The sequence below is a fragment of the Pongo abelii genome, chromosome 13 (genome assembly GCF_028885655.2).
Source record: "Pongo abelii isolate AG06213 chromosome 13, NHGRI_mPonAbe1-v2.0_pri, whole genome shotgun sequence".
NCBI classification, from domain to species: domain Eukaryota; kingdom Metazoa; phylum Chordata; class Mammalia; order Primates; family Hominidae; genus Pongo; species Pongo abelii.
The window spans coordinates 18,741,853-18,764,523 of NC_071998.2; the positions used below are offsets into that span (position 1 = coordinate 18,741,853).

The 22,671-nt window shown below is 37.7% G+C and overlaps 1 protein-coding gene across 1 annotated transcript in view; it reads left to right on the forward strand.

The window, feature by feature from the left end:
- Nucleotides 1–12,175, forward strand: part of LOC100439741 (contactin associated protein family member 3) — a 104,066-nt gene extending 91,891 nt beyond the window's left edge. Inside the window, 4 exon segments of the mRNA XM_063714134.1 lie at nucleotides 2,641–2,871; nucleotides 3,104–3,175; nucleotides 7,240–7,336; nucleotides 7,338–12,175. Coding sequence (XP_063570204.1) covers nucleotides 2,641–2,871; nucleotides 3,104–3,175; nucleotides 7,240–7,336; nucleotides 7,338–7,431 — 494 coding nt within the window. The 3' untranslated portion in view covers nucleotides 7,432–12,175.
- Nucleotides 12,176–22,671: the final 10,496 nt, after the last annotated feature.

The window sequence follows — 22,671 nt, forward strand, 5'->3', positions numbered from 1 at the left end:
TTTCAAATTCTGTATTAGAGATTCATTCTTTTGACTCTTCTGCCAAAATACACATGCCCCTGAAAGTGTTATCAAAAGCCATGATCAGGAATTTGTGCAAACATGAATTTACTCAGGAGCAGGCTTTGATGGAAGAGAATAGAGAATTGGAAGGGAGCTGGGTGCAGGACCCCAAAGTTGAGAAAGCCCAGAAAGGGAGGCAGACAGGTCACCATACATTGTTGATTAGAGCTATTCAGCTAAGAGAACCAAAAGTGAAGGGTTTTGACCATGTTGCCATGTCAAGGTAATAGAGCGGAAACTGTATCTACATGTACCACAGTAAGAGTCAAGTTCTACTGAATATTGGTTAACTGATAAACAATAAATAGCAGTGCTGGCTAAAACCTGGGAGTACAGAATCACGAGTTTCTTCCTAGATTGTGATGTGATTGCCAGGTATACTTCAGAGTGGGCAAAGAAACTCCTTTCTTTCAGATTTTCCAGCTTAAAAAAAGTATATATGGAGATCATTTTCTAATTAAGTCATTTATTAAAGATGCAAGAAAGTTCTACTCTGTTTCATCAGCTCCAAATTAAACAATTGTTCAAGGTTTTTATTCAGGGTTTTAAAGAGAAGTCTGGCCGGGCGCGGTGGCTCACGCCTGTAATCCTGACACTTTGGGAGGCCGAGGTGGGCAGATCACAAGGTCAAGAGATCGAGACCACCCTGGCCAACATGGTGAAACCCTGTCTCTACTAAAAATACACAAAAACATTAGCTGGGTGTGGTGGTGCATGCCTGTAGTCCCAGCTACTTGGGAGGCTGAAGCAGGAGAATCACTTGTACCCGGGAGGCGGAGGTTGCAGTGAGCCGAGATCGCACCACTGCACTCCAGCCTGGGGACAGAGTGAGACTCCATCTCAAAAAAAAAAAAAAAAGTCTGCCCTAAAATTATATGATTCTTCCCTAAACTACAATTATTTAATGTAAAACCATCTTGTATCATGTCAAAAGATAAAAATACTCTTGTTAAGATGGTGTGGCAGACTTTATTCAGGACTATGGCAATAGGTATAGGAATTACTGGAATGGGGTTTTGCAGTTGGGGAAAGAGATTGAGCTCAACTTCAAATACAACAAGGAAAAGTGTGGATTCACAGCCAAGGAGCAGAGTGGCTGGGGTCGGGTGTCTGAGTGGAAAACTACAAAAATGGGAGAGTAATTCTCGCTAAACTGACCAGGATTCCTGGTGATGCCAGGCCAGTGTTGTCAGACATCACCTGCGGGGTGGTGAGAGGGATGAGAAAGGTGGTGATTAGATATTGAGGGTGATCAGATATTGAGGGTGGGAGGTATGGTTTAAAACCAAATTGGCAGGATTCTTGCTAAGCTGGATGATGAAAGACCAAAGGTCAGGCTGGTTGAGCAGAGAGCTTAGAGTAGCCTGACCAACATCTGGTCATGGGGAGAATCTTTGTCCATCCTGTCAAAGTTCCTTCTTGGAAAAAATAAATTATGTAAAGATCCTTGAACTGGAAACATCATAGAAAAATATAATGTAAGAGAAATTGTCATTCTGGTCAGGATCTAAATGTACTAGAGTAAAACCAAAGAAGAGTAAAAAGGGAAAAGTGAGAGAAGAAAAAAAGTTTCTCAAGCCTCTCATTTAGGGAAGAACTGTTGTGGGGAACCCCGCGGTGGCGTGGGAGGGAGGGTGGGGGAAAAGAACCATGCAATCGCTCATCTCACTGTTGGGAGTGGGGGAAAGTTGGAAAAAGGATCTTGTTTTCATATAACAGTGTGAAGGAATGATTTTGATTGTGAGGGCTAGGGAAGTTGAGCTCTCAAACTCACAGAAGGGAAAGCAGGAAATAAGGAAACTGCTTAAACCAGCAAAATAAAAGAAAAAAAGATGAAATAATAATGTGAAATAAATAGTGTAAGATAAAAAAGAATAAAATCAGATATAGTGGTTATTACTCTAAAGACGAATGGACTAAATTCTGTCAAACTAGGTTTAAAAATAACAGTTAAATGCTCTTACAATATTGAAAATGAAGGGGCATGCCAAGAACTAGCAGGCAACAGCTGATAAATTTAAGAAATGAAGCACTACTTTCAGATAAGATTGAATTTAAGATTGGAATATAATCAAATCTTAAATGAGATAAAGAGGGGTATTATCTGATGACAAAAGATACAGTTTAAGATAATATGAAAGCCATCATACAAAATAGCAACTGTAGTATGAAGGATTTCCAGAGCTCTGTCCTCATCTCCAAGAGTCGTTTTTCTGTAATCCTCCGGATTATTGGCTGTGAGCGCCATTAAAATTTTATTTTAATGCTCTATTTTAAAAATTAAATGGCAGAGGATTTCTTAAATTTATGTCATGTAACTGCTTTCCTATGAAGCTCTGTCAGTTGCAGAGAGCCAGCCATCTGCACTTGAACAAATCTGTTAAAAACCTGCCTCTCATAACCCTGACAATGGAAATAGTTGCCAGACAGGTAAAGATTCAGGGTGACCTCTCCTGGAGTGAAGGAACGAGGGGTTCGGAGGGACTTTCGAGGGTCGCTGTCTTGCAGATGCGGGGTGTCCCTGCGCCCCCATCTCCGCCGCTGCGCCCTAACTGTGTGTCCCCCTTCTGTCCTCAGAGGCTGCCGGCGCGGACCCAGACACAAGGCGGGCGGCGACTAGTGGCTTCACTGGCTGCCTCTCGGCGGTGCGCTTCGGCCATGCTGCTCCCCTGAAGGCGGCGCTGCGCCCCAGCGGCCCCTCCCGGGTCACCGTCCGCGGCCACGTGGCCCCTATGGCCCGCTGCGCGGCGGGGGCGGCGTCCGGCTCCCCGGCGCGGGAACTGGCTCCCCGACTCGCGGGGGGCGCAGGTGTGTGGCCCTCCACCCCTGCGCACCTGAAACTGCGCTTCTCTCAAGTGTTTGTGAATTTCTCAAAAGCCTTCTTTTCTCCGTCTCTGTCATCCTTTTTTTCCTTTTTTAAAATACATTTTCGTGATGTTCTTATTTTAATTCACTTTTAATTGACAAAAGTTTGCTATGTGTAAATTGTGGCGTGATTAAATCAAGCTAATAAACATCATTCTCCCTTTCCCTGTTGTAGGTCGTTCTGGACCAGCGGATGAGGGAGAGCCCTTGGTTAATGCAGACAGAAGAGACTCTGCTGTCATTGGAGGTAACAAGGCCCTGAATGACCTGGTGCTTGTCATTATCGCTTTAGATAATGATGCCATTACTTAGCTCGATGGGAAACATATGTAAGAATCAACACTCAATGGTGAGGTCAGAGGGGTACTATGTATTGCGGTTGGTTGTTGTTTTTTTGTTTTTTGTTCTTTGTTTTTTTTCTATTTGAGACAAGAGTCTCACGCTGTCACCCAGGCTGGAGTGCAGTGGTGAGATCTCCACTCACTGCAACCTCTGCCTCCCGGGTTCAAGCGATTCTCCTGCCTCAGCCTCCTGAATAGTTAGGATTATAGGAGTGTGCCACTATGCCTGGCTAATTTGTTGTGTTTTAGGTAGAGACAGGGTTTCTCTGTATTGGCCATGCTGGTTTCGAACTCCTGGCCTCAAGTGATCTGCCCGCCTCAGCCTCCCAAAGTGCTGAGATCACAGGCATGAGCCACCATGGCCGGCCTTTGTTGATTTTCTGAGGCAGTATTTGCTGATTTCAGCTTCCCTGGGGGTGCTCAGCATGTAAGAATTCTGCTGAAACAATTTTTTTTTGAAGAACAGTTACAAAACTAATAATGAAAAGTTATTAATTTGAAAACAGCTGTGTTCCCTAGGACATGTGGGATATTTGTCAAGGTAATGACAACTGTTGGACGGACCTGAAGTAATTATGTTCAAAGCAATGGAAACCTCAGCTAATTATCAGAGCATACACTTTACGGTACTTTTCTTCAATCACAAATAGTATGATTTAGGTACTCCCACGACAGTGTTTCACTTATTTAAGAAGTTGTTTTTTTGTTTGTTTGTTTGTTTGTTTTTTGAGACAGAGTCTCGCTGTGTCGCCCAGGCTGGAGTGCAGTGAAGCGATCTCGACTTACTGCAAGCGCCGCCTCCTGGGTTCACGCCATTCTCCTGCCTCAGCCTCCCGAGTAGCTGAAACTACAGGCGCCCGCCACCACGCCCGGCTAATTTTTTGTATTTTTAGTAGAGACAGGGTTTCACTGTGTTAGCCAGGATGGTCTCGATCTCCTGACCTCCTGATCTGCTCACCTCGGCCTCCCAAAGTGCTGGGATTACAGGCATGATTATTTAAGAAGTTCGAAATGCACACATTATTTAAAGTGTATTGTTATTTTAAAGTGTATAATTCCCAGTCATTAAGGACATTTACAATGTTGTGCAGCAGTAGCCATTGTCTGTTTCACTTTTAATCATACTTTGGAAAGAACTAATCTAATAGGCTAAGAATGTTTTGTGGTTATTTTTAATTGAAGAAAAGTGAAGTTAAGCACAGCTTAAAAGTATGTTTTGGCAATGAAAACTTTTTTTCTAAAATATAATTTGTTTAGAGCTGGTGCAAAAAATAAGCATTCACCTTTTCTTGTTAATTAATGAGTGAATTATTGAAATCTTTGTTTGTTTGTTTGTTTGTTTGAGACAGAGTCTCGCTCGTCACCCAGGCTGGAGTGCAGTGGTGCCATCTCGGCTCACTGCAAGCTCCACTTCCCATTCTCCTGCCTCAGCCTCCCAAGTAGCTGGGACTACAGGTGCCCACCACCACACACGGCTAATTTTTTATATTTTTAGTAGAGACGGGGTTTCACCGTGGTAGCCAGAATGGTCTCGATCTCCTGACCTCATGATCCACCTACCTTGGCCTCCCAAAGTGCTAGGATTACAGGCATGAGCCACCATGCCCGGCTGAGTTATTGAAATCTTAATTGTATTCTTATTCTGCAGACTCTCCATAGCACATACAAGAGTAAACTAGTTGTGTTTGTTTCCTCCAAAATGACAGAAAACAATTTCGACATAATAAAGTTCTGACTAAATTTCAGTTGAGGATATTCACCTTTCCATCACTATCTCAATTCTTTTTCTCTTAGAAATCAGTAAGGTGTAAATTAAAAATACATGACCTGATGAACAAAAACTGTTTTTCAACAGTTTCCAGTGGGAATGTGGTCAATAATGCATATCTAAAAGGTATACTTTCGTGTTCAATTTTAAATCAAATCCAATCCTAAATCAATCGTGCCTTTTTTAGATTTTTTTTCATTGCAATGCAAAAGCAATTTCAACAATGCCGAACATTTTCACACTAGGTTTCCAAGTCCTACAGACGTTTACACAATGTCAGGGTTAGTGCCCAGCTTTTGGTGAGAAGGAAATGATAATAGAACCAGCTCTCATCTTTGGAATTGTATTATATTGCTTGTGGTCAGATACCACTGGCAAGATTGACTGAGTAAATGTAGGGAAACATCTTAGCAGTGTTCCCTTCCCCTGAGAAATTCTTAGGCTGAAGCAGGGGATGAAAAGGAGTCTGTGGAAGGCTTCCCCTGGGCTTTCCCAAAGGCAGTTTGCATTTTCTAATAGGGACTGGCTGAAGATATAAATTAATATTTGTGTGAAGTACTTTAAATGTACGATGTAGGCAGTAAAAGCGTGGGGGAGGAAATATAATTTCTCCTTATCATTCCCAAGTTTGTAGTTGGGACAGACCTCTGATTAACAAGAGAAAAACAAGCAAGTTTACTAAGGCATGCAGCCCACAGCATGTGGGAGAAACCTCAGTGAAACTCAAACCGCAGTGGCTTAGAAGTCTGGCTCATCTTCAACAATACATTTGTGGAGAAATGATGGGACAATGGAAAGCAATTTTAGGCTTCCAAAGGCGAGAAACCGTGGGAAGATAAATATATGGGAAGAAACTAGTGGAGTATGTGTGTTTGTACATTCTTCTGCTGACATCCCTGAGCTGGTAAGAATGGTCTCCGGTAAAAGAGAATTTACATCTTGTCTTTAGATGAAAAGAGGGGAGGATCTAGAGAGCTCTTCCTCCATTGGCTGCTTCTTAATTGCCTTTACCTCAAAATATTTGTCAAAAAGGCATATTTGGGGGTGACATATTCTGATTACCTTCAGAAGCTTGTCTTTATACATATTTATTTCTTGTAGCATAGATTTCACTTTCATTTGTCACTAATATAATTGCTTCAGTAAACAGCGTTCTGTGGCTTGGCTTCATGCTTTGGCACTCTGGCTCTGAATTAAAGCCTGAAACAATTTATAAAGATACTGGTATCCAGGCCTTCCATTTATTTATTCTGACTTACTGACTTAATGTGCAGCTAGAGTCGAGAATCATGGGCACTGCTAATGGTTTCGATATTTTAAAACATTTCACCCAGCTCTTTCAAATAATCCACATTCCAGGTAAAAAAAATTAATAAATATGCCTGCAATATTTTTGGTAATAGGGATTGATTACATATATGCTACACTACTGCATTTCATAAGTATATTATCATAAAAGTATTTGAAAACAATTTCATTAAAATGTACCCATTTCATTGTACTAACAATAACGTGTAATGATCTATGATGATGCAAACACTCTATACTTGTAAAATGACTTAAAATGTCCCACTTGTTAACTGAAGGATGTACACGGTCTTAGAGACATGTATGTCTTTCTTCTTTTAAATCTGAAAGCATTATCTGAAACCCAATCATCATATACCTGTAGGGAAAAAGCCTAACACAGCCATATCCAAAAGTCATAGTCCCTCAGAAGTATGTTAAATGTTATAAAATTACTTGACCTTAGCATTTCTGAGTTTTGGTGTTTTCAATTTATAATACAATAGGTGGTTGGTTTATTTTAACCAAACTTAAAAAGCAATGATGTCTGCAAAGCCTCTGATTGGAGCAAAAATCACCATTTATACTCTGACATTGAGGCCAGGCACGGTAACTCACACCTGTAATCCCAACAATTTGGGAGGCCAAGGTGAGAGGATCACTTTAGCCCAGGAGTTCGAGACCAGCCTGGGCAACATAGCAACACCCCATCTCTACAAAGAATAATTGTAAAAAGAAAAAAAAAATTAGCTGAACGGTGGAGTGGGCCTATAGTCTCAGCTACTTGGGAGGATCAAGGCTACAGTTAGCTGTGATCGTGCCACTGCACTCCAGCGTGGGCGACAGAGTGAGACCCTCTGTCTAAAAAGAAAAAAGAAAAAAAAATTATGACGTTTTATTCTTTTCTCTCCCTAGGTGTGATAGCAGTGGTGATATTTATTTTGCTTTGCATCACTGCCATAGCCATACGCATCTATCAACAGAGAAAGTTACACAAAGAAAATGAGTCAAAAGTCTCAAAAAAAGAAGAGTGCTAAGACAGCTCTCAACAGTGAGCTCGATGTGCAAAACACAGTCCATGAAAGCCAGAAAGAGCGAGTCTTCTGATTGGCAGCTGTGGCTGTTTCTATGACCGTGACTGTGGACTTCCCTGCTGTTGCCATCAGGGTGCACACAGCAGGTGCAGTGCTGTCACCTGGCTGAAGACCTGCAGCCTCGGAGCCTCTGGGAAGTCCCTTTCTCCCTCGGTGAAACACAGTCCTCCACAGCAATTTCCAAACGATGAATTAGGTATGGCCATTCATCACTGTTCAGTAGTTTCCCCGTCCAAAGGCTCTCTTCCAAAACTGCAGTTTGATCTCTGTTAATAATTGTGGGGTTTTAGATGAGAAGATGACTATAAAGCTGTGGCCCTACTTTATTTTTTAAAAATGACAGAACCTTTGTTCAGATGTAAAAGACAAAATTGCACTTTAATGTTTTTTGTTACTTGAAAACATATCTGGGATCCCTTTTTTTGGTCTTCTGCTGATATTTATAAAACAGGAAATGCATCTTAGACTACCTTCACTGGCATTTCCATAGTCCTGGAATCCAGAGCCAAGTGGCCTACCCAAAATTCACAGCCTTTTTGTTCCCCTGTGTGATGGTTAATACAATGCAGTAGAAGCCTGGAAATACTACCATTATTTTTGGTGTATTGCTTTTTCTAATTGACTGTTTTTAATGATTTTGATACATTTTAATGTTGAAATTAATATTGAACGTTAGCTCTGAAATTTTAGTATTGAATTTTGTAATGGAACAGAACATTGGTACGTGACAAGATGCAAGAGGATGTCAATACAAGATTGTCTGCCTGTTTTTCTTTGTAATTTGTAATTACAGTTTTTGTAAATTGTGATTATGTTTTTAACTAAATTTACAACCAGATACAAACACTACTTCTTATACAGAGTTATCCTTTATTTATATCATTAATACCTGAATGAAACATCATCCTAAACTTATTTCCCCAAAATATTGAGAGGTCATATCTGTTTTTCTTTATCATTCATTTCTGTTTTTCTAAAAGTTGTTACTGATATGCTTTTGATTTCCTATGACTCTATTATGTTGTACAGAACATCTTTTCAGTTTATTAAAAAAACAGCTTAACTGAAGATCACTAATTCCTTTTCTAAATTTTGAACTGCTCTAGGCATAAATATCATTGTGTATTATCCTCTCGTCTAATCACTTTTGGAATGTAAACTGAAGGCTGTTCACTCCAAGAAAAGTTAGCATTTATATGATGTTTTTTAAATCTGCCAGTCTGATCACAGGTTTATGACCATGGGGCCAAATTCCCGTAGATTACCCAAAATTGAATATGTGCTATTAATTGAAACATGTCTCATTAAGGTTTACATACACACTAAGACAGCAAAGGATTGGAATTAACTTTATGGAGACAGTTCCAGGGACTAATATTGAAGCAGTGGTTATTTGATAATGCATGGAACCACCATTTGGATTCAATAAACCAATTATATAAAAGCAATGATGCTATACTCTTCATATTCCAGATACCAACTGCCTACCAAGGACTAATGAGATGGTATATTTCTTCCACATCAGGGCAAGTTGAAAATATATTGATTCAGCGTTACTGTTACATAAATGAATTTCCATCTTCTCATATGTGTTATTTTTGAAAGAATGAGTACGCTCTCTGTCTGAAATCCGCTCTTAACAAATGATCTCTTCTCAGAATACTACATCTGTATTGAGAGTACAGACAGCCCATTGGTCACCGCACTTTTTGCAAGACAGCAAAACGGATGCATCAAATTGCATTGATACATCATCACCATCAATCTTTTTACTGATTTTTAGACTTAATCTTCTTATTTGAAAGTAAACTCATTTTTAAATAAAATAAAAAATATTTTAGGGAAAGCTCTATAAAATTAAAATTGCAAAATTATATGCTTTTTAAAATTTATGCAAAAATGTGCAGACACATGTATTCTGTATTGGTTTATGCATTACTTTACCCTTCTTGTATATTTTGAGATTATTAAGATTTGTTGACCTTTTTTGGTTTGATATTTATCATCTGTTAAATTTTTCCTTTTAAATTATTAAACGCAAAGTGCAAGAAAAAGAGATATTTACTGATTGCTAGATGTAAAAATATCTATGAATGTATGTATTTAAACTTCTGCCAGAGAGCAACCATCTAACAGTCAACTTACTAAAATCTAAATTGAGTACTTTTTATTTTTGCAGAGAACTAAGTCACTAAACGTTATTTAGATATATAGATGCTAGTTGCAAGTAACACCCTTTTGTAATATAAAAGTAAAAGCATAATTATTTCCCAAATTTTGTCTTCAAATTAAAAAAGAAAATAGCATATAATTACCATTCATTTGAGAAAGCTGAAGATTCTGATGCTTAAAAACTTCAAAATTCTAATATTAAAATGAGAGTGGTTAATGTGACATTGAAGGCTTATCTCTGTAAAATAGTGACACTGGTGAGTGGTATTATCTCAATATTTTTGTCCAAATTCACCTTAGGAAATCACTGTAAATCTTCATTGTTTCCTAAAAGTCATTATTACGGCATAAACTTAACATACTTTGATAGTAGTTAGTACTGATACCTGGTATATTCTACCCCATGCCTCTATTATTCTGTTTCTATTACTGTGAAAAGTCACAGTAAATTTAACATATTTTCATCCAGCCTGTGTATGATCTTTCATTGTAATAGAGACATGGAGTAGAATAAGTCATGTATTAACATATAAGATTTTTTTAACCTGCTCCCTCAGTTTTATAGATGAGACAAAGATAAGGTTGTAAGAGTTAATCTCTTCAAGTAGACAGTACTAGTAAGTTGCCAGGCTTGGACTGAACTCCTGACACTTCTCTCTTTTAACTTCAATCCATAGAGAAGCCCACCTTCCTGCCTTCCCGGTATTATTTAGCAGAGGAGAAAATCATACTAGGCTGTTTGATACTCTGTTTGCCTAGACTGACCAACAATTCTGTATCTTTGTTCACATCTTCTCTGAAAGAATATTTGATGGGAAATCTTTTTTATTTTTTAATTTTTGTGTACACACTAGGTGTATATATTTATGGAGTACATGAGATGTTTTCATACAGGCATGCACTGTGAAATAAGCACATCATGGAGAATGGGGTATCCATCCCCTCAACATTTATCCTTTGTGTTACAAACAACCTAATTACACTCTTTATTTTAAAATATGCAGTTAAGTTTTTATTGACGATAGTCACCCTATTGTGCTATCATATAGTAAGTCTTACTCATTCTTTCTATTTTTTTGTACCCATTAACCTATCCCCACCTCTGCCCCACCATTATCTCAGCTGTCTACTACTTTTTTCAGCCTTTACTAACCATCCTTCTACTCTGTATATCCATGAGTTCCATTGTTTTGATTTTTAGATCCCACAAATAAATGAGAACATGCAATGTTTGTCTTTCTATGCCTGGCCTATTTCACTTAACATAATGACCTCCAGTTCCATCCATGCTGTTGCAAGTGACAGGATCTCATTCTCTTTTACAGCCGAAGAGTACTCCATTTTGTATGTGAACCACATTTTCTTCATTCATCTGTTGATGAACACTTAGGGTGTTTCCAAATCTTAGCTGTTACAAACAGTATTGCAACAAATAAAAGAGTGCAGATGGAAAATTGATTTTGATGGCTTTTTTCTTCAATAAAACATTTATTTCTTCATGTATAACTGGAAGGCAAACAAATGATCCATTTGCTTAGTTTATTCTTGAATCCATAATATAAGTGACAGAAATGGATTATTAAAATATACATGAAGTTGGGGAAGAATGATATGGACACATTTTAAATCAAAACATGATGAATTGGCTGTTTAACCTACTACCTCATTGGCCAATTTGGGGCAAGATAAAAGTATTTGTAAACACTGTTTTGGCAATTAAGTGTAAAGAGAGAACCAATTTTTTAATTAAAAAATTGAATTCTGAGAATTATAGAGCTTTTCTATTGGTAAAGACATTAAATATCATAGAGTCCAACGCTTTTCTCTTCCTTCACATCACTCCTAATGGATGTAGCTCAGGCTAAGCTCATTGCTGATGCGTTGTCAGAACAGCCACTAATGGTTTAAGTTGGTATACTTGAGTGTAAATGTGAATAATGTTTTAAGAAGGTTACATAAAGTTGTCATTACTAGGAGTAGTAGCAGAATTTATTATGGATTAATCATATCGTCGGGAAAATGTACTGAAGCACTACTTCCTGTGGTTTTTTTTTTTTACAAAATGATAACATAGTTTATTGCCTATAGGTTGATTATGACCTAAAATTATATTTTTGCATTTTATTGTGCCATTATATATTTTAAAATGTGAGGTTCACATTGTTGCATTTGCTCTGTGAATAAAAATGTCTAAAATAATAAGATGAACTTTTAGATTTTGCAATATGAAAATTTTTAACTTAGCTAGCTTGTGATGGTACCTAAAAATTTAAGAAAGCCCTTAAAATAGAACCTCTGTGACTACATGAGCACTTTGTATGACTCATATCACATTTTAACTCCTTAAGCAAGCCAATGAGGTAAAACATATAGTTATCCCCATTTTTGCAAATTTCACAAAGGCCTTCACTGCTTTGATAAAATGTTACACAGATAATTACTGACAAAAATGGGTTAGAATGCAGGTCCTGACATTTCTAGTTCCTGACCAATTCTGCAGGTTGCCCTGCTCCCATAATATGCTCCAATCTACAATGTTCATCTTAATCTGCAGCGAGTAAACATAATTGGTAGCTAAATTTTCTTCTTGTTCCAAATCTTTAGGATATGATTCATATATGTTATATACATACATACATATATGTATATGTGTATGTGTGTTTATACTTAGATATATATTTTTTTTTTTCTTATTTTACTTCTGGCTAAGATGGAGTAATAGGGAGCATATTTACCTTCTAACCCTCCTGCATGAAACAACCTCAAACCAGACAAAATATACGAAACAATGGTTTTCAGTACACTGGACATCAGGCACGGAATGTAATCCCTGAAAGATAGGAAACACGTAAGATGTGTGCTGTGAGTATCCCAGCTTACAACTTGAGAGAATTTGAGACAGCAGTGTGACAATGGAGATAGCTTAAGGAAGCCTACCAAGTCTCCGAATGGAGTAGCTGTTGCCAAGAGTTCAGGTACACGAAGGTGGCTAGAGATTGCAGGATAGAGTACCAGCGAGGAAAGAGCTGCAATTGGAGAAAAACTTTGCAAATCTGGAAAGGGTTGCCCTTCAGTGTGTAACAAAGTGCATGAAACTACCTGAGGCAAGGAAAAGAAGAATTACAACAGCATTTATCAACCTTTAAAAAATTATTATTGACCTCCTTAAGGAATCTTTTTAAACATCTTTTCTAGTCACCTCTCTGAATTATTTTTAATTTTTTTTAATTTTTCTTTTTTTTTTTGAGACAGTCTCGCTCTGCTGCCCAGGCTGATGGGCAGTGGCGCCATCTTGGCTCACTGCAAGCTCCGCCTCCGGGTTCACGCCATTCTCCTGCCTCAGCCTCCCAAGTTGCTGGGACTACAGGCGCCCGCCACCACGCCTGGCTAATTTTTTTGTATTTTTTAGGAGAGACGGGGTTTCACCATGTTAACCAGGATGTTCCCGATCTCCTGACCTCATGATCTGCCCACCTCAGCCTCCCAAAGTGCTGGGATTACAGGCGTGAGCCACCGCGCCCGGCCTGAAATTTTAATATCACACATACACTACATATCTCTTTAGTACTATAGGCATATCCGGACTTTATACAAAAAGAATTTTTTTTTTCTTCACTTCTCCCATAACCCCAAAACAACTATTTTCTGTCGTTTTGGGGACGATATCACTCTCACTGAGAGTGCATGTTCACACACAACCATGAATAGAGGTGGTTGCCATAGGCTATACCATAAATCCCCATAATTAATAGGGCATTAGGTAGAATATTCATAGGGGTCTTGCCTCAGTCCTGGCAAGTCCTAGACCATGTATTACCATGGCAGCCCCACTAAACAAATCTTAAAAGATTTGGAAAAAAGTATCAAACAGTTTCCAATAACTAACTGGCATCTCTGAACAAAGTTCACATCTATTTCCAGTAATGTAAAAATATCCACCACCAGGCTTGGGCACAGTGGCTTATGCCTGTAATCCCAGCACTTTGGGAGGCCGAGGCGAGTGGATCATGAGGTCAGGAGATTGAGACCATCCTGCTAACAAGGTGAAACCCCGCCTCTAAAATTAGCCGGACGTGGTGGCGGCCGCCTGTAGTCCCAGCTACTCGGGAGGCTGAGGCAGGAGAATGGCGTGAACTCGGGAGGCGGAGCTTGCAGGGAGGCGGAGCTTGCAGGGAGGCGGAGCTTGCAGTGAGCCGAGATCGCGCCACTGCACTCCAGCCTGGGCAACAGAGCGAGACTCCGTCTCAAAACAAAACAAAACAAAAAATCCAACACCCAACGAGGTAAAATCACAATATCTGTTATACAATAAAAAATTACCAGGTATATGAAGAGGCAGAAAAATAGGACCTATAATGAGGATAAAAATCAATTAATCTAAAATGACCCAGCACATACACAGATGTTAGAATTACTAATGAAAAATATTAAAACAAATATGACTATATTCCATATGTTCAAAGGTTAGGATGTGACATGGATGATATAAAAAGGCTTAAATTAAACTTCCAGAGATGAAAATGTTAATGTATGAGATTAAAAAATGCAATGGATATAATTAATGGCAGATGAGAGTTTTCAGAAGAAAATATTAAATAGCAATAGAAAGCATCCAAAATGAAACAGAGAAAAAAAACAAAGAATAAACAGAGTATCAGTGATCTGTGGGACAACTTCAGTTGCCTAATCTGTGTGTAATTGGAGTTCTCAAAGGAGAAAAGAGAGTGGATGGATAGAAAAAAATATTTTTAAAAATTAATAGGTAAGCATTTTCCACATTTGATGCAAAGTATAAACTCACAGACCCAGGAAGCTCAACAACCCCAAGTGGGGGTACTGTTAAGAAAACCACATCACAACACATCATAAGCAAATAGATCAGAGTGGTAAAGAGAAAAAGACAAGTCTTACACAGAGCACAGAAACAAGGATGATACCATACTTCTGGCAAGGGGAAGGGCAGTGGAGCAACATCTTTCATGTTTCCAGTGAAACATCTTCCAACCAAAAGCAGAAACCTGTCTCTCCTATGCTTCTACACCCAGCAAAACTGTCTTTCAAGAAAGGATGAAATAAAGATATTTTTCAGACATACAGAAGTTAAAAGTAATTTATTACCAGCAAACCTGGACTATGAGAACAGTGTAAAAGCCTTTCAGGAAGAAGGAAAATAAAGAATAATATCTTTGTGCAGATAGAAACATGGATCCGCACAAAGAAATGAAGAGCACTGGCAATAGTAACACCATAAGTAAATATACAATACCTGCCCTTATTACTTAAATATCTTTAAAAGATAATTGGCTGTTTAGAAATAATAGCAGCGTCATGTGAGTTCTGCAGCACGAGTAAAAGTAAAATATATGACAACAATAACCTAGAGAGACTAAATGGAAATATAGTTTGTAAGGTTCTTAGACTGTGTGTAAAGTTGTATAATGTCTATTAAAAGTTGGCTATTACAAGTTATCTTTAAGTTAAAACATCTGTATGGTATAATCTCTAAAGCAAATGTTAGAGTAACAAAAACAGTTATAACTAATATTACAATGCAGCGATGAAATTGAATAATTTTTTAAATGCTTGAAAGTAGGCAAAAAAGATGAGAAAGAGGACAAAGAACAAGTGGGACAAATAGAAAGCAAATAGCAAGATATAATATAAAAATTTGATAAATTTGACCTTAAAATTAACAACTCTCTTTTTAAAATACATTGTCAAGAGAATAAGAGTCAAGCTACAGAGTGGGAGAAAATATTTGCAACACTTTATTTGAATGCTGTAAATTTTTTTCAGAATATAATTCATAAAGAACTCTTAACAACTCAATAATTAGCAAAAATAAAATGAAAATAATGAATATAAGAAAAAATGACAAAAAGAGTTACGCCAATGGACAAAAAGCACACAAAAATGCTCAATATCGTTTTGTCATTAAGGAAATGCAAATTCAAACCACAGTGAGTTAGTTATTCTGCCCACTAAAATGGTTATGATTAAAAATATTGTCAGTACCGCGTGTTGTTGAGAATATGGAGCAATTATAATTCTCATACGTTATTGTTGGAATGTAAAATGCTACAACCACTTAGGAAAAATAGTTTAACATTGTTTTATATAATTAAGCATAGATGAAACGTATGACCCAACAATTCCAATCCTATGTTGAAAAGAAATGAAAACTTATGCCCATTATAAGACTTACACAAGAACGTTTGCAGCATCTTTACTTATGATATCCCCAACTGTAAACTGCCTACGAGACCTTCAACAAGAAAATGGACAAACAATTTGTGTTGAATTAATAATGAAATACTCTTCAGCTATAAAATGGACAAAACTACTAGTAACTGCAACAAACATGGCTAAATCTAAAAAACCTTGTGTTGAATGAATAAATCTAGACACTACAGAGTACATTCTGAAGTCCTAGAACAAGTGGAACTAAGATATAGCAGTAGAAATCGTATCAGTAGTTACCTGGGTTGAGGTAGGATGGGAGTTGACTGCAGAGGAACACAAGGGAAGTTTCTGGAGTGATGGAAATGTTCTATGTCTTGATCGACTATGGCTACATTGGTGTGGACATTTGTCAAAACTCTTTGAATTTCATATTTGGAATTTGTATATTTTGTATATAAATTATACTTCAATAAATATGTACGTGTATATATATGTCTATATATAATACATTTTGATATGTCATGATGTCTATCACTTCACAGCATATTATGTTTCTATCACACCATATTTACATAATGGAAAAAGATGAAAAGGATGCTGTATTTTGGGGAAATCACAAGAGATTATCACCTTTATTTATTTTTTATACAAATACATATAAATTTTTCACAGTACAATACAAATGTCAAAATGTGGTATTTTCATTGCTGTATAAATTCTTATATGTTCTATGTATGTAATAAATGTTAAAAACAGTGTTTATATGTTGTATATGTTTATTTGTTCTATGTGTTTATATGTTCACTGTTCCATAAATTCTCATATATTGTATACTATACAATCAGGTGATGAGCTGCTCAGTAAATAAGTGCTGAACACTCTGCATCCCTCATCATGTCAAGTATTTCACATCCCTTTTCCTGTAGTCTTCCACAGTAGACATTTGACTTGCCAATTACATTTTCATCCATCATTCTGGAGAAGCCTGGAGAAACAGCTAGACACAGGGGACATACTCCTATACCTTGCTCATTGTGCCTTGGAATTATACATATTGAAATATTGTAAAGATTTGCTTCATTTTTATCAACATGGCTGTGAAATCAGATGTCAACTCTACCTCACTTTCAACTTTTAGGAGGAATACAGATAGTTTATTAGAAAACAGAAGTGCAAAAATGTTTGCTGCTTGATTCTCAGACCATAGCCTGAGATTAGCACTGTTAAAAAAAAAAAAAAAAAAATAGCAGACAGAAGAGGCCCAAGTCTCTCCCAGCTCCTGGGATGCATGAAGGCAGTGGGCTGTGATGTCCTACTGAGGTAAAAGAAGTAGTGTTTGTTATAGTCCCATGATCAGAAGCAGTAAGAACTTGAGGTAGGGTGCACCTAAAACTGAGAACAAGGGAAAGCTGAAGTGGGAAGTGTCACCAGGGAGGAACTATGCGTCCTTAGTATGTGAAGAGAGAAATGGATTTAATTAGGTCCAGCAGAATATAATGCCATTTCAAAAACATTTTCTGTTAGGACAGTTTCCAGAGACTCTAAGTGGTTGTTTTTTGTGTGATGATTTTTGAGCTTGGTAGAATTTTTCCAGTCTGACTGGATCAGTTCTAGAAAGCTGCTCAGATGAATATGCAATGAATGCTTTCTCTCTTCACATACTTCTCAGCTAGGAGGAGACTATTTCAGGCCAAAAGGATGCAAGCCCTTAGTTATATATGCCACAATCAGATCAGTGATTTTAATTTGCCCACCCTAAAGAGATATGAGTATATACCATTCTAAAGAAATTTGTCTTTCTACCATGTCGATCTATCACTTTCTTCAATGATTCCATAGCAAACAGTTAATGAAAAACAACAATAATAGCACACGTATTAATCTTCACCACTTGTAATTTTCCAAGGAATTTAGACAGATCTATTGCAAAAAAAATTCATCAATTCTTATGTTCTTTCCAAATAGTTTTTGCACTAAATCATATTATTCAACATTTCTCCATGTCTACCTGTACCTTCAGACCCTCACTAAATCCAATTAGCCAAAACCCAAATTGATTAGTGATGTTAAGCATTTTATGTCTTATATGTCTTCTTTTTATTTTATGCTTATATGTCTTCTTTTGAGAAACATCTGTTCATGTCCTTTGTCCAGTTTTTAATGGGATTTTTTTCTTACTGAGTTGTTTGAGTTCTTTATTAAAAATATGCTCAGTATCACGAATCATCAGAGAAATGCAAATCAAAACCAAAATGAGATATCATATTACACCAGTCAAGATGGCTATTACTAAAAAGTCATAAACAACAGATGTTGACAAGGATGTCGAGACAAAGGAACTCTTATACACTGTTGGTGGAACTATAAATTAGTATAAACTCTATGGAAAACAGTATGGAGATTTCTCTAAGAACTAAAAATGGAACTACCATTCGACCCAGCAGTCCCACTACTGGGCATCTACCCAAAGGAAAATAAATCATTATATTAAAAAGACGCCCACGCTTGTATGTCTATTGCGGCACTATTCACAATAGCAAAGTCATGGAATCAATCTAAGTGTTGCTTGGATAAGGAAAACTTGTGGTAAATATACACTATGGAATACTATGCAGCCATAAAAAGAATAAAATCATGTCCTTTTCAGCAACATGAATGGAGCTGAAGGCCATTATTCTAAGTGAAGTAACTCAGAAAATTAAATACTGCATGTTCCCACTTACAAGTGGGACCTAAACAAAGAATACACATGGACATAAAGATGGAAATAACAGACATAAAACAGACCTTTTTCAGCCGGGCGCGGTGGCTCAAGCTTGTAATCCCAGCACTTTGAGAGGCCGAGGCGGGTGGATCACGAGGTCAGGATATTGAGACCATCCTGGCTAACACGGTGAAACCCCGTCTCTACTAAAAACACACACACACACAAAATCAGCCAGGCGTGGTGGCGGGCGCCTGTAGTCCCGGCTACTCGGGAGGCTGAGGCAGGAGAACGGCGTGAACCCGGGAGGCGGAGCTTGCAGTGAGCAGAGATCGCGCCACTGCGCTCCAGCCTGGGCGACAGAGCGAGACTCCGTCTCAAAAAAAAAAAAACGGCCTTTTTCTTTAACCAATACAACATCACTATTTCTACTGCAAGTGTTTCAAAAACATTTGTGCTATTTTGAAATATACCAAGTTTAAAATTGTCACAAGAAAAATGTCTTTGCGGCCGGGCGCGGTGGGTCACACCTGTAATCCCAGCACTTTGAGGAGATAGATACCATCCTGGCTAACACGGTGAAACCCCGTCTCTACTAAAAATACAAAAAAAAAAAAAAAAAAAAAATTAGGCGGGCGGGGTGATGGACGCCTGTTGTCTCAGCTACTCAGGAGGCTGAGGCAGGAGAATGGAGTGAACCCGGGAGGTGGAGCTTGCAGTGAGCCGAGATGGTACCACCGCACTCCAGCCTGGGCGACAGAGCGAGACTCCGTCTCAAAAAAAAAAAAAAGAAAGATAAATGTCTTTGCTGTCTTTCCCAGGTCTCCAGCTGCCTCTACACTGGCATGAGAAACACTGGAGGAAAAATGACCGCCTCACAATAGTTTAAGCTGTTCTTTTGCCCATAGATGTACACATTTAAACTTGCTCCTAGCTCTGCAAGATTGCTTATTCGCTGATATGTTGCAATGACAACAAAATACAACTTCTGTTTGATTCAAAAGAAAAGCAAGTAAAACATGTTTTCCCTCACTGGGTTCTGAGTTGATTAAGTCCAGCTTATCATTGATGTTTTAAAATTGAGGTTATATTATATAGTTTAATTTTCAAAAGAGACTTTGATATATGGAAAATATAAGCCCAGGAAAATAAAAATATGAAAATTCAGAAATACCATTGCTAGCTCATCATATATGTTTATTTAAATTTGGTTAGTATGCTGGAGAGAATTTGGGATTGAATTCAATTCTTTGTGCTATACACAAAATAAATTCACTAGCAGTTAGATGGAGTTGGCTTAGAAACCTAATCCTATGTGTAAATATTATAAAAATTTTTAATTCCAAAGTAGTTCAATAAAAAGAACTGGGCTTTGAAATCAACATGCTGGATAAATAGACAACTACTGTAGTTAATTCTAAATAAGCATCCTTACAGCCAAGAGATACACATTTTTACAAGGCTCTTTCTCTCAACTTTGTAAATAACAAGTATTTTTAAATTGCCATTGTCAGTATCTCTTCAGTAGATGCCCCTTGGCAGGGTGTGCTCTGCACTTCTCCTCTGTGGTCATGTCTAGAGGAATTGCATCAGGATGGACAAGAATGGTTGTGTGGAAAAAGAATTCAGATTTGCTGTGAAAAATGGACTCCACAATGGATTTCTGGGTTGATTAGTTAAGCAACTGAAACACGAAACCTAGTGATTTGAAATAACAAAACAAATTGCCTAATTTAGAAATATAATGAAAACACATATATTATTCAAAGACATGTTACAACAATAGATGGCTAGCTGATGACTAGTTTTTAGTATTTGCAATATAGGGTGTATGTAATTTCTTTTTGCATTTAGCAAAATCCCAGCTTTTTTATATGATATCTGAGTAAGGAAGATAAACATCTTTTTTTTTGAGATGGAGTCTCGCTCTGTCACCCAGGCTGGAGTGCAGTGGCATGATCTTGGCTCACTGCAACCTCTACCTCCTGGGTTCAAGTAACTCTCCTGCCTCAGCCTCCCAAGTAGCTGGGATAACAGGCATGCACCACCACACCCGGCTAACCATTTTTTTGTTTTTATATATATTCTTAGGAGAGACGAGGGTCTCTCTATATTGGCCAGGCTGGTCTCGAACTCCTGACCTCGTGATCCACCTGCCTCAGCCTCCCAAAGTGCTGGGACCACAGGCGTGAGCCACTGCGCCCGGCCAACATCTTTTTATAGTTTCTGATTTCCAATGTACAATTAAACTCTTGGCTAGTAGGAGCATCTATACATCCCCCAACTCAGAGTAACTATTCTTAGCCAATGAAGCCAAAGAACACAGAAGACTGTGCTCCTGTTCTAGTTCTTTTATGTACCTTGTTTTAAGTCTTCCTTGTTCCCCGCTCCCTCTCACCATAAGGACGTGGCTCTGCTGACTTTTCTCTTTAAAACTCTCTATCCTACCCTGCTCCATTCACCTCTTTTATGCTAATTAAAGCCTCCTCTTCCTTCTGATCTCAGCTTAAGAGACACTGTCTTGAGGCATCTTTCCTTAGCCTTCCAAATCTGGCTCTTTCGTAAAACCATCCTACAGATCATTGTTCTTTTTCATCAGCATGGTTGTCTCAATTTGATGACTGATGTGATGATGTGACCAGTGCATGTCTGCAGTGAACTGCTGGAAAGCAGAGCTCGTGTTCACTGGAGAGTGCATTCCTGTGAGTGTATTCCTGTTCCCTTCCAGGTGCCTGTGGATGACCCAGCAGCCAGGTCCAGCACTGGCCTAGGGCTCCAAACTTCCACAGTTAGAAAACTGGCAAAGATACTGATTTAACTTTGGCACGTTTGTTAGGCTGCTTCTTTGGCACGTTTGTTAGGCTGCTTCTTCTTCTCTCTTTTTTTTTTTTTTTTTTTTTTTTGGTTAACACTTTAAATAACATATGATAGAAAATGAGAAGAGTTCAAGGAAAATAATTTTATTAGTGTTTGTGGCCCTTAATGACTTAAGCCCTAAGTAGGGACTTCATAATTTCAAACTTTCAAAAATGTCTTATAACATACAGTAAAATGTGTCTTATTCGTGAGAGTCATGTCTATTCTAGGCAACTGTTCTCAGTTTCCATGGACAGAGGAAAAATTAGACGTACATATGTTTTATGGGGAGGAATTTGGACTAAACATAACAAAGAATTACCTGGCCAGGAAGTTGTTGTTCACTATTACATTAACTCATTTTACGGGAATAAAGGAAATAACATGATTTAGGAGGAGTCTAACCCAGAAAGAGATAACTGAATCAGAAGTCCTCCAAGGTTCCTTTGAGATTTGTTTAGCATATCATTATGAGATTTGGCGAAAGTATGTCATTCCCAGTAAGTAGGTGTAATTTAAAATATGTAAGAAGTTCTACATATGTGCTTGGTAATTTTAAGGGTTATTATATATAATCATTACTGAGATCACTACATAGCTATGTCCTGCCAGTAATCTAAAAAGAAAAATCATTCTAGTTGTCATCAATTATATAAGATAATAAAAATAAATTTAAAGTCTTAGGCAATATTTTAGATATTGCTCAGAAGTACGTTTCTTTGTGTTATAACTAATGACCCTCTATGTGTGATTATTCAGATTATTGAAAGTCTTAGTATTTATCATTCATAATAATTAATTTTAAATATTTGAGTAGTCAGTTCTAAAATAATTGAAATCATTAAAACTTGAATGTTATTCAATCAAAATGACTTAGAAATAAAATAATAATATTAAAATAAGGAATTAAAGACTATAAATTTAGACAAAGGGGAAATTAACAGAACCACTTCATGTCTTTGCCTTTATTTGGTAAAGGATAGACTCTTTCATCCAATAACTTTTTTAATTACCATAATTTTGAAAATGTGGGCCTTTTTCTTACATCTTACACAGTATATTGCTTGTCTGGCAAATTGAACACATGGAGAAAAGAAATATCTCTGTCAAAATGAGACTTTATGTAGGACACTTTGTATTATATTATAAAAATACATTAATAAATAGGTCCATAGTCTGCAGAATATATAATAAATATCCTGAATTAGCTCTTAAGACGAACTTCTTTTGTCCTAATTTTTTTTTTTTTTTTTTGAGATGGAGTCTCGTTCTGTCACCCAGGCTGGAGTGCAGTGGCCTGATCTCGGCTCACTGCAAGCTCTGCCTCCCGGGTTCATG